General features: G+C 42.0%; 1 protein-coding gene across 2 annotated transcripts in view; it reads left to right on the top strand.

Moving 5' to 3' along the window:
• Window positions 1-12,241, top strand: part of myo1ea (myosin IEa) — a 34,236-nt gene that overhangs the window by 18,935 nt on the left and 3,060 nt on the right. The window contains exons 15-22 of one of the 2 annotated variants that reach the window (XM_037695898.1): window positions 2,665-2,779; window positions 2,868-3,037; window positions 3,115-3,260; window positions 6,664-6,810; window positions 7,652-7,809; window positions 9,182-9,271; window positions 9,346-9,553; window positions 11,219-11,254. In XM_037695898.1, the coding sequence (XP_037551826.1) occupies window positions 2,665-2,779; window positions 2,868-3,037; window positions 3,115-3,260; window positions 6,664-6,810; window positions 7,652-7,809; window positions 9,182-9,271; window positions 9,346-9,553; window positions 11,219-11,254 (1,070 nt within the window). The remainder of the gene's footprint in view (window positions 1-2,664; window positions 2,780-2,867; window positions 3,038-3,114; window positions 3,261-6,663; window positions 6,811-7,651; window positions 7,810-9,181; window positions 9,272-9,345; window positions 9,554-11,218; window positions 11,255-12,241) is intronic. The other variant, XM_037695907.1, reaches the window with a different exon arrangement.

Below are 12,241 nucleotides of genomic sequence, written 5' to 3' on the forward strand. Positions count from 1 at the left end.
GGGGGGGGGGGGGGGGGGGGGGGGGGGGGGGGGGGGGGGGGGGGGTGAGGGCTCGTCTTTTTTCTGGCAGTCTTTATGACTCTTATGAAAGCAGCACTTGTGTAAAGCCTGTATTCTCACTTATTACCAGATCAGACAGAAGTGGGGACGGGCGGGCACACACACCCGCAGATGTATTTTTAGCAGCTCTCACACACACAGACATCTCAGTCTTAAATCAGGTCCTACAGCTGATCATGAATGCTTTTACTCAGTTATTGCAGCCCCCCACCCCGACAGACTGAAAGTCCAAGTCACTGAGATGTAATGAAATGCAAATATCACACAGGGCAGATCGCTGAAACGAGCCACCAGGTTTCTCCAAACAAGCCTGCGTCTGATAAAACCCCCGACACCAATCGGCTTTTTTTCTTTAACAAGTGAAGCTTGTGCGTCGACAGGCCACGTGTTGAAGGAGTTTCATTCCCTAGGAGATGATGGATTTCTGCGGTTGCTCGTCTTTTTGCTCTCAGACTGATTAAACATTAAAGACGCGTCATTTTCATTCAAACAGCCAAATAAAGTTATCAATTTTACAACATTTTTTATTCATGGTGACTAGAAACATTTTGTCACAAATGTTTTCGATTGATCAGGACTCTCTTGGTTTTGATGTCCAGCTTTACAGATATTGATTGAGCTGATTCAGTGTGTTAGCATTAGCATTATACAGTAGTACTGCCGGTGCCTTGCCTCGGTTCTCTTGACGGGGCGGGGTGGGGTGCCTTCTTGGATAATGGTGGGGGCAACACTGGGATGTTTAGTCTGGCACAGAGAGGGCAGAGATTATGATTGTGTTAGGAGGTCCGGCAGGAAGTGGCACTGGCTGGTACAACATCTGGTGTCCTGCTGCGACAAAGTGCTAATCACACAAACCAGCACTGATAAATGCTTCTCAATCAAGACGTTTTTAATCAAAATAAACATCATTCCAACAGCGCCTTTCTCATTCAGTAAGTTACTTTTTGTTAACGGTTTACACAGAAGAATGAACAGATGACACAAGGCGTTGGGCTGGTGTGGGTCTACACGTAGCCCACCCTCCTCCACAGTTTGGCGCTGGTGCGTTGGAGGTTTCTCCAGTAGATGAGAGGGTACCTTCCCTGCACCTTGGGACACAGTGCTTTAACTGTTGTTTGTACCTACTGTATGTGATGAATAGCAGTTCAGAGTTTCTACCCTCCCTGGAGTCTTTAGTGGAAACTGGAGGTGTGCCAGCTGAGAACTCCATTATTCTGCTGAGGGACTTCAATATCTATGTGGGTAGTGATGGTGTAAACTGGAGGGGCGTGATTGGGAGGAATGGCCTCTCTGGTCCGAATCGAGCTATATGCATGTTCTTTTGTTGGACTTCTGGGCTAGTCTTGTCCATCACAAACAAAGACGTCCCACAAACTCACAAAGAGGACGTCATCTCCTCTGTGGTCCACACTGCTCTCACCCACCTGGAGCAGTAGGACTCGTACGTCCGTACGCTCATTGTGGACTTCACATCCGCCTTCAACACAATGATCCCCCAGACCCTGATGGACAAACTACTCGCATTAGGATTAAGACTCTAAATTTGCAACTGGGTCCTGGACTTCTTAACCAACAGACCGCAGTCTGTGAGGATCAACAACTTCGCCTCCTCCATCATAACCCTCAGCACTGGCTTCCCTCAGGGCTGTGTGTTGAGCCCCCTCCTGTTCACTCTGCTCATGTATGACTGTGCACCTACCCATCCAGTCTGTCACATTATAAAGTTTATAGATGATACAGCGGTGGTGAGATGCATCACAAACAATGATGAGTCCAGCTACAGACAGGAGGTGGAACACCTGGAGAGCTGGTACAGGAAGAGCAACCTTCACATCAATGTGAAGAAGATGAAGGAGATGGTCGTGGATTTCAGATGGAGCAAACGTAGACCAGACCATCAGAAGGATCTTCAACTCCTACCTCTGACAGAGCTTCAGACTGACTCTGGGTGGGCCAGGTTCTGCACCGTCACTGTTGAGGTGGGTGCCCCGGGTTGTGGCCACAAGGTCGGTGACTCGAGTTGGCCATCCTCAAACCCAGTGGTGCTGACCGGGGTGTGGGAACGTCAGACTAAAGGAGTTCTCTCTGCACATGCAACTTGACAACTCAAGTGGCAGATAATGAGAGTAATCTTGATATTTGTTTAAATCTACATTCAGGAGGAGTACAACTTATTGAACAGTGTTCTTCAGATGATCCCGGTGTTCATATGAGCACTTAATAATGGTTTGGAAATGCATTAAAAAAGTTTAGATCTCTTTAAATATTTATTTTTCAGCATTTTTTCAAAATTAAACTCAATGAGAAAAGTTGTTCAAACTGAATATAATCACCCGTAGTTTGACTCCTACTTAATTAAAACCTATAAAACCGTAGCATGTTTATTCAGCAGGGCAGCACCTTGTGTAATTTTACTACGAGTACTAACGGAGAGCAAATGGAAATATGTTTCTCTCACTCAGAAACATTTATCAATTTTAATGGAACTGGTTTTGTGTGATTTACCGTGTTCTGTTGGTGGTATGTTTACTTGTATTTTGATATTTTCATTGTACTTTATGTTGTTGTGCGATGACTAACACTTGAGGGTTTTGCTCTTCGTAGCTCTTTCTGCTGGAAGAGACGAGGGAACGAAAGTTTGACGGTTATGCGAGGACCATCCAGAAGGCCTGGAGGAAATATGTTGCTCGTAAGAGATACGTTCAGATGAGGGAAGAGGGTGAGTAAAGCCCGCCGCTTTATTATCCGTCTGACTCCATCTTCATTCTCCTCACTTTAATTTATGCTCGTTTTTTTTCTTTCTTCAGCTTCTGATCTGCTGCTGAACAGAAAAGAGCGGCGGCGGCACAGCCTGAACAGAAACTTTGTGGGGGACTACCTCGGCATGGACGACAGGCCCGAACTTCGACAGTTTCTAGGCAAGAGAGAAAAGATCGACTTCGCCGACAAAATTACAAAATATGACCGACGGTTCAAGGTATGATTTGATTTTTTTTCTAGATTTTTTTAAAATTCCTGACAATATTTAAGTCATTTTTCTCTTTTTGCATTCAGGGAATTAGGAGGGACTTGATTTTGACACCTAAATCTGTGTATCTGATCGGAAGAGAGAAGGTGAAGCAAGGACCAGAGAAGGGTCAGGTGACTGAGGTGCTGAAGAGGCGGATTGAAGTGGAGAAAGTTTTGGCCGTGTCTCTCAGGTAAAAACTGTCTTTGAGTGTACGTTTTTCTCAGATTTACAGTAGTCCACAAAGTAGCAACGCTGTTTATTTTAGTATTTAAATATATTGTAAGGCTTTAGAAACCCTTCCCACACTCTTGCAATGTTCTAAACTCTTAAACAGACTAATTTTAACAACTTACTTATATGTAGCTACTAAATTTTACTGACGGGGCGTCCCTGCTTAGAGGTCCTTGTTGACCAGCTGGGAGCTCTCGGGTTCACCGCTGAGTCTGGAGGTCCGGTTCATCGCAGCTCTTGTGGGGGGGGGGGTTAGACTTTCTGCTGGCTGGCGTGGTGACTGGATAGTCGAACGAAGTCCAGGTCTGGATGAAAAAAGTCCCGATGGGTTATGGAAACGACTCCAGAGCTTTCGGCACACGTCCATGCTTAGAAGTCCTCGTGGGTCGGCTACCAGCTCTCCAGATTCACTGATGGGTCTGGAGGTCTGGTTCTGGTCCGGTTCGGTGGGTTCAGCGCAGCTTCTCTGCATCCGCTGGGCGCCGCTCAGATCAAAAACTTTATCTCTTTTTTTTTTTTTTTCAGCAGAAGGAAACGGGGCCTCTGGGCGGGGCCCTGTTGCCTTCTGGGAAATGTGGTCGTTATGAGCAGGAGTAGAGTGGAGGCTTACTGAGAGAAAACTACAAAATGGTGACGCCTTTTCAAAGTATCTTGTTTTTTCTTTAACTTTTTACTGTACAGTACTGTATCCAGTACTGTCCCAATCACGTGAGTAATATTAAAGTAGACAATCATGTGTCCGGTACAGTTTTATTTATTTTTGTACAATATTATGGACTGTACGTCCACAAACTGTGATAGTTTGGAAAGTAGTGAGGGACTACTGTACAAAAAAATGGATTCTCATCTTCTCCCTAAAATAATTCATAAATCTTATTTTAACTTGTTGCTTTTGTATTTCTTGATGTTGAGAAATGATGAATGGAAGCCAACTGCAGTTCAGTCATACACAGAAGTTCTTCACCGGCTCATCTCCATATTGATTAATAATTAATAGCCATAACAAATGGCCAAAACAAAGTCAGTCCATAAAAGCAAATGTTGCGCTCATCCTATCTACTAAAGTCAACATTAATCCTCGTCTCCTGCTACGCAACACCACCTCCAACTCTCAAGCAATTTATGTTGTGCTTCTTTTCCTTTAGAGTGAGTTTTGATGGATAGTATTATTTTAAATAAACAAACTGAGGCTCACAGCAAGTTGAGCCACTTTGCCCAACTAAGACTCTGGTTATCGTTCTAAGAATTGGTCTAAACTTTGGGTTTCTTTCTCCTGATGCCCGCTCAATAATCCAGGTAGATAAATCTAACAAGGTTGAATCAGGTCCTCCGGACAGATTGTTGTTTGTTGAAACGTTTCGTCATATCCAAAAGACTTCTTCAGTCTGTTTCAGTCAGGAACGTTTCAACAAAGAGGTTCTGATTTAACCTTGTTAGATTTGAGTTGCTTTGACTTTGTCAGACGATACACAGACTCTTAGACTGTGGAACCAGCTATACGGATTGGATATGATCCACTGAAGAATGAAGACACAGGATCGAAGCGAGGTGAAGTTGCAGGAGGCACCTCAAGTCCCACCATCACCCTTGGAGGAGTCCCCATGGCAGTCATTTTTCTCCTTCCAATGGGGGGACACCACATAGCTCCCTCTTATTTATCGTAGGGGACCCGTACCCTGAAGACCCACGATAAGTGAAAAACTGTGAAGTAGGGATTATAGTACAAGTAGTAACTAGTAGTTTATTTTAGTATTATATATATATATATATATATATATATGCATGCATGCTAAAAATATTTTTTAAACCCTTCCCACACTCTTATAATATTCTAAATATTCTAAACAATGTTTCTAAATATTCTAAACAATGTTTCTAAACTCTAAAGCTCTAAAAGAGACAGAATGTCATGATCGCAGTTCGCTGCCTCCGCTGCTCTCAGACACCTGCAAGCGCTCTTGGCCACGCCCACTTCTCCGCTCTGCACGGAGAACAGCTGATCAGCTGCAGGAGGAAGCTTATCCTGCAGTATGGGCTGCACAAAGCTGCAGGAGGTGCTAAATAATTTAAAATAATTTATTTTAAATTAAAAAATCCATGCCGATCGTGCGGCTCATCCATCAATCAGCCAATAGTGTGTCATGTCCAATCTTATTTTGAAAAACCACGATAGCGCGAGTCCGTGATAAACGAAGCGTGATGCAGCGAGGGACTACCATATATATATTAAAAAAATTTATTTGATAACGATGTTTCATAAGTTGCGTCATGAGTTTCATTGCGTCTCTTCAATCCACCAATGAGTCAAAGTGGAAAGTTTTATAGACGTATCTTTTGTTTAGCCTGATTTCAAAACAATTCAAAAGGTCTGTTTGTAATCCCTAAATTATACCTAGTAGATGTTGATATGACTCGTTAGCAATTAGAGTATGCGATGTGAATTTTTGACCAATATCTTTAAATCTGGCTAAGTTATAATCTTATTTTTTTTGTTTCTTAAGATTAGTTTGCTGTAACAGCTATCTTGAATCATATTGACTCCAAAAGATAATAACTTGTTCATAAAATAATTACTTTATGCAAGTTTTGTTAAACTTAGTTTATTGATTCATGAGATAATTTGGTAACACACACAGACACATGTGCAACATGATTATTTTCCACCTTCAGCAGTGGGCGATAAATACGACGGTGGCTGTGGTGGGATGCTTTTGCAAAACGCTGCACTGAAGAAAGTCGTGAATCTTCTTCAAAGTCTGGATTCCCAGATAAAGTTTCCAAGCTCCTGTAAAAGTCACACAAAGGACACTGAAAACATGTGGCGTGAATTAAACGTTCTCGTGTACGTTCGCGTGTGCAGATTTGAGTAGAAACAGGTTGTTGCTGAAAGGACGCAGTCAAATCCACTTGAAGAGATTCTGATTTGTTTCTTACTGAAGAAACTCCAAAATAAAAGGAGCTGCAGTTGTTTTCTCTTTGTTGTTGATGGAAACTCTGTGAAATCTGCTTCTGAGCTGTCGCTGCGAGCGTGTGGCCTTTGAGTCGGTAATACGGAACAGGTGGTGTTGTTATGAGCGAAAGCAAGGGTTGTAAAAAAAACTCATCAGACAGAAAGTCCACCTCAGTGAGAGGAACAGAATATCTTTGTGTTCGTTTCAGGCCCAAAGCCGTCGTTCCTCCTCAGACGTGAGCAGCTTTGTGAGGCTCCTAATACCAAAGTGAAAGCTGCCCTTCCATATGAAAACAAAACACCTGTATGAATGAACAGTCCTTAACAGATTGGTTTCTCATCCTGACTAATGTCGGCCTTTTTTAATTGAACTCGGGGACGAGCTTTTTACTTGATGCTTTACTGGTTTCAGCACGCTGCAAGATGACTTCGTGATTCTGCACGAGCAGGAGTACGACAGCCTGCTGGAGTGCGTCTTTAAAACGGAGTTCCTCAGCCTACTGGCACGAAGGTTCGAGGAGAAAACTCAGAGGAAGCTTCCACTCAAGTTTAGTAACACGTAAGTGAACACATGAAGACAAATAAAGGACTAGCGACTAGGCCTGTCATGATAAATTTTACTTGGCGATTAATTGTCTCAGAAATTATTGCGATAAACGATAACATTGAAATTTGACAATAATTAGTAATTGTCAAATTTAAGAAGAAATGTTGGTTCATTTGTTTTGTGTGTAGTATCTTTTTTGACCACTGGATGGCAGTACAAGACAGTTTGAACCGAAGGATGGATAGTGAGGGAGTGAGCAGTGTGTCTCTTTAAGATAAATGGGAGGGAGGCCCCTTGATGTGACATGGGCTGTCTCTCTTTGGTTCTCAAAATGGCGGATGCTCGGTGCGGTGCGAGTTCTTTAGCATAGCATTTTTCACACAAAGTTTTTAATTTAAAAAATCAGTAAACGGGTTCTCAGCTTCTTTTTTCAGAGAAAAACAACTTTTTACACGAAGGCATGAGTTTCAACTGTGAATTCTGGAGCATCAACAAGACGGAGTTCTTTTTCCCCGAGATCCGCCTGTTAGCTTAGCTTCTCAGCTCAGCTGCTTTTAACGATGCAAAAACACAATTTTGGAAAGTTAAAATAGATTTTAAAGAGAAAGGGGGGAGTCGGTGACGAGCACTGGAGTTGAACTTTTTGTCATCCAGTGTCTTCAATAGAAAGAGAGCGACACGAAGTAACGATAAACCTGATAAATGAAATGGAATTAATTTATTGTTTATTGTGACGGGCCTACTACCAACCAGTTTAAAGAGTCTGGAACAAAAGTGTTTTCTGTAACCATGAAAAAGATCCTAATTAAATTAATTATAATGTATCCTTTCTTTTTATTCGTGAAATTTTCAGACTGGAGATGAAGTTGAAGAAGGAGAACTGGGGCTTCCTGAGTGGGGGCAACTCCAGACAGTTGTTGTTTGTGCAGGGTCAGGGAGACGTTGCTGTTATGAAGCCTTCAAGCAAATCTCTGCAGGTCAGCATTGGACCAGGACTTCCCAAGAACACGCGTAAGTATCAGCAGAACCGCAGCCGAGCCATCAAACTAGGTCTGGATTGGTGTTTTGGTTTGAACATGGAAGCAGTTGAAGCATCAGTGTTTGAAATAATAATCCTAAATTAAGGCCTGGCATTCCTTGTAGCCATTTTGGTCCAGCCTTGAAAAGAACGTTATGCTCGGTCTCATGCAACATATACCGGACTGGCCGACGTGAAGAAAAGAAAGAAGAAAAAAATGCGGAGCTGCAGCTCAGTAATGTGATGAACAGATGCCGTTAGTTGCGTTCGCCCACTTGTGGGATTAAACAACAATAGATTGCTTACCGGGGGAATATTGACGATGATGCACAGTAACTTTGTAGTTAGTTTAAAAAGATATTGGAAACTGGATTATTGAGTATTACTTTGGTGTTTGGAACCAGTTTGACATGACTCGACGAGGGAGTGGGCAGGCACCAGAGGAGAGGGAGTGCCCCAGAGGCCATCTTAGCACCAACATAACGTTTTTTTTCCACTTTGGAGTAAGCTGTTTGGGGAGAATCAGTTTTGTTTGGTGTTTCCTCAGACTGATGAAGCCTTCTGGATGGAGGGTGAAACGTCTCAGCACAAAAAAAAAAGAAAGAAACCGTCTAGATGACCTGACTGAACATTGTTGGATTTTATACCTGGATTATTGAGCATGGGCTTTGGTGTTTAAAACCATAGCTTACCAAAAACAGGGTCACCAAAGTGAGTTTATTCATCTTGTTCAGTAAATGACACACGTTTAATCCATCACGCTCTGCCTCAGCCCAGCAGAGTTCTGCTCCACGCCTTTTGGTTCCGCTCGGCCCACTTCATTTCTGAAAGCTCACATCCGAGCGGGACGTGGCCGGCTTCATCTGCGATTTATGAACGGCTAGCGGAAACAAAGACGGTCTATTCTGTGCAACCATTTAATCAGGTCTCTTGTAAATGAGTCCTCGAGGCTCAACGGGATTAACCTGTCTAAATAAAGGTTGAATGAATGAATTTCACAGAACTGTCTATAATAATGCTGTGCTCAAAGTGGATCAGTCTTATCTACTACACCATGTTCAGGTCAATATTTATAAAATAGACTGACCAAAAGCTGTTTTTGTGTTTTTTAAGGTCTGCTGGCTGTCACAGCCATTTTGAATCAGGTTGACTCAAAGTAAATCAGCAGTAAATGTTCAATGATTACTGTATCTAGTGGCTATTTTGCTAACAGACACAAGCAAAAACACCATCTGCCATCGCCTTTTGGCAACATGAAGCCTCAAATCTTTACCGTTTTTTTTTTTCATCAATATAACATAATTTATTTATGACTCTGTTCATATTTGAGTTTTAGTTTTTTTATATTTTCTAAAAATGTCTCAGGTCCAACCAAACAGAGCTTCAGTCAGAGTCGCTCCAGTGGGGCCAGATCGCACCAGAACAAGCCGTCGCGATCAGCACCAGGACCCCCAGGTACCCCAGGTCACACGTCTCGGCACATTGGCAGCTTCTGCTCTGGTCATCTACAGAACCTGCTTTCTCTGCAGTTGCTCACCAGAACGGCGGCCCGAAAAACATGAACCACGTCGCTAATCAGAGGAACTCGCAGCACCACGGCCAGAGACAGCCCCCCTCCAGCAATTCAGCTCGCCCCTTCCTGCCCAGCAACAACAACCAGCTGAAGGAGCGAGGAGGAGGCAGCCGGCAGCAGCCGAACCTGGACTGTCTGAGAGTCCCTGACCAGGGAGCTGCAGGGTAAGTCCAGCACGCAGACTTATCGAGAGGGGAAAGCTTTAAAACACGCAAACAGAATATGGGAGAACTTTACTGTATTTTTCACCCTATAAGTCGCGCGGGGGGGGGGGGGGGTTGCATAATTTGCATGCCCTGCGACTTACACGCCAAATCAACTTATTTATTTATTTTCCTCATATTTATAAACCAAATTTTGGCAGAGATATAACCATTTTCATTCATTCTGATTGAAAATATTGAACACGACCATTTTCAGCTGCTAGATGGCACTCGAGTTGTATGGCATGCCATTGTGTCGTGTAATGGGTACAAATGACTAATGACACAATTGGCTTGCCATACAAAGCCACCTTCATCCATCTCACCTGGAGCAACTATCAAATTCAGCTTCATTTCGCTGCGCCGCCCCGGTGAAATGCAACTAATTTGACTATTGAAGTGCATTTATTAAGTAAAAGTTCAACTGAGACACACCTTTGATATAATGTTGAGCATACAAATAATTGTTTTTAGGTGGTTATCTTGTTAAATTTCGAAGAAATGCATAGTGACGCGTAGCTCTGCGCATTCCTACTTCTGCGTGTCAGCTTTTGTAATGCAGCTGATTTTATCGTTAAAGTGCATTTATTAAGCAAAAGTTGGACTGAGACACCCTTTAGTATAATTTTGAGCAAACAAATAATTGTTTTTAAGTGTTATTTTGTTAAATTCTCATTAAAATCCTCCAGTGCACGCTCCCGCAGCCGCCATTTGGCAGCCAATTGAATTTTGACACAACACCGGCCCACATTTCCAGGTTGTCAGCGGTGACACATAATAGATGCAACGTATTTATGTATTTTTCCACTTTATTAGACATATTTGGACTGATGCGACTTGTAGGGCGGAAAATACGGTAATCCAAATCCTAGAGTTGAATGAGACAGATGGATGAAAATCTCTGTATACTGCAGAGAACCACATGCAGATGTCTTCTTGTAATGACAAGGTCAGTTTTGTCATTGTTTGAGTCTGTGATTTCTTCTGTAACTCCATGAATCGCAGCTTTAAAGTGAAAATCTCCCAGTGAGGGCAGCTCAGATCGGACATGGTGCCATTTATTTTTACCTTTCTGTGTCTGCTTTGTTCAAAAGTCAAGAATCCCAACACAAAAAAATAATTTTACTGTTCCAAAACCTTGTATTAACGTGGGCCTGAATTGTGTTAAAAGCCAAGGATCTGTCAATAAAAATAATAATATGGTGCTTTTCGTCATTACACTCCAGTTAAATGGACTCATTGTAATGTTTGCATTATTTAAAATGGATAGTTGAGGTTATTCTGTGGGTCCAAAGCAGAAAAATCTGGGAACAAATAATATACATGTTTTAGAAGCACATGGCAACCATCCAGAAAGGCCTGTATGCAAATCTCAAAGGATCCAGTTAATTTAACTTAAAATGTTACTAATTTATCAACTTGATTAATGAATAACAAATGCTTCTGATGACCTTTAGACTTAAAATAAGCATGTGGTTCAGTTTTATCAAGTTTAAACTTGTTTTAGTCAGTATCGATGTGAGTTGAACATAAATCTTTTAATTTGCTTTGCTTCAAATGCAGCATTAGAAACTGGTGTTGTTTCCTAAATGCTAACATCGTTTGATTAATTCATTTTTTTTGTAGCTCTGGAGACAGACGACCAGCTCCAAACGGAGAAAAGTGAGTTTGGGGTGTTTGTAGTGTTTTGGGTGGTGGTTCAGGACTGCACGACAGACGCACGCCAACACTTCCTGTCTTCAACAGCCAAAGTCCAAAGTTCAGGCCACGTTGGGTCACCTGTTACTTTAACTTCCTCTGCTGCTAAAGCTCCACTATATTAAGTGGGACTTCTTTTGTTTCCATTTAATATGGTGGATTATTTATTATTTTCTAATGAAAGACCGTTTAGAAAGTGTTGACAGAGAAATAATGCCATTTCATATGAACACATCACTGAAAGGAGTTTCAAGGCTCATTAATTCTTAGTGTGCACAGTGTGCATGTGTTCACTGGGGTGATGGCATCTTTTCTCATCTGATCATCTGTTAGTGCAGCGCTTCACTCTCTCTCCTCTGTTTGTATTTGGGTTAAATAAGTAAATAAAAAGACTGACTCCGGATCAGTTTCGGTTCTTTGGGCAAAGCAGAGCTTGTCTTAGATTCCCATCTTGTGGCTGAAAACTGAACAGCGGCATGAACTCGCCGACTGATCGCTGCCTGGTGAAAATAATTTGTTTGGACTTTAGCCTCTTACAAGAGAACAAACTGAAAACTTTAAATTCTGGAATCATAGTTATGTACTGAGAAAAGATGGATAATATGTAATCCCCTAAACTTTGGATGTTTAACTCGACGTGCTGATGTTTAGACGTCACTTTCAGTTGGTGCGCCAAACAGAACATGTTCACCTAAAAGTACTAAATTAAACGTACATCTATTAATATCTATATATCTATATATACATATATAGAGAAAGAGATAGAGATGGATGGATGGATGGATGTAGATAGAGATAGATGGATGTAGATAGAGATAGAGATAGATGGATGTAGATAGAGATAGATGGATGTATGTATATATATATATATATATATATATAGAGAGAGAGAGAGAGAGAGAGAGAGAGAGAGAGAGAGAGAGAGAGAGAGAGAGAGAGAGAGAGAGAGAG

The sequence above is a fragment of the Nematolebias whitei genome, chromosome 2, assembly GCF_014905685.2.
Source record: "Nematolebias whitei isolate Nwh7 chromosome 2, NemWhi1, whole genome shotgun sequence".
Taxonomy (NCBI): domain Eukaryota; kingdom Metazoa; phylum Chordata; class Actinopteri; order Cyprinodontiformes; family Rivulidae; genus Nematolebias; species Nematolebias whitei.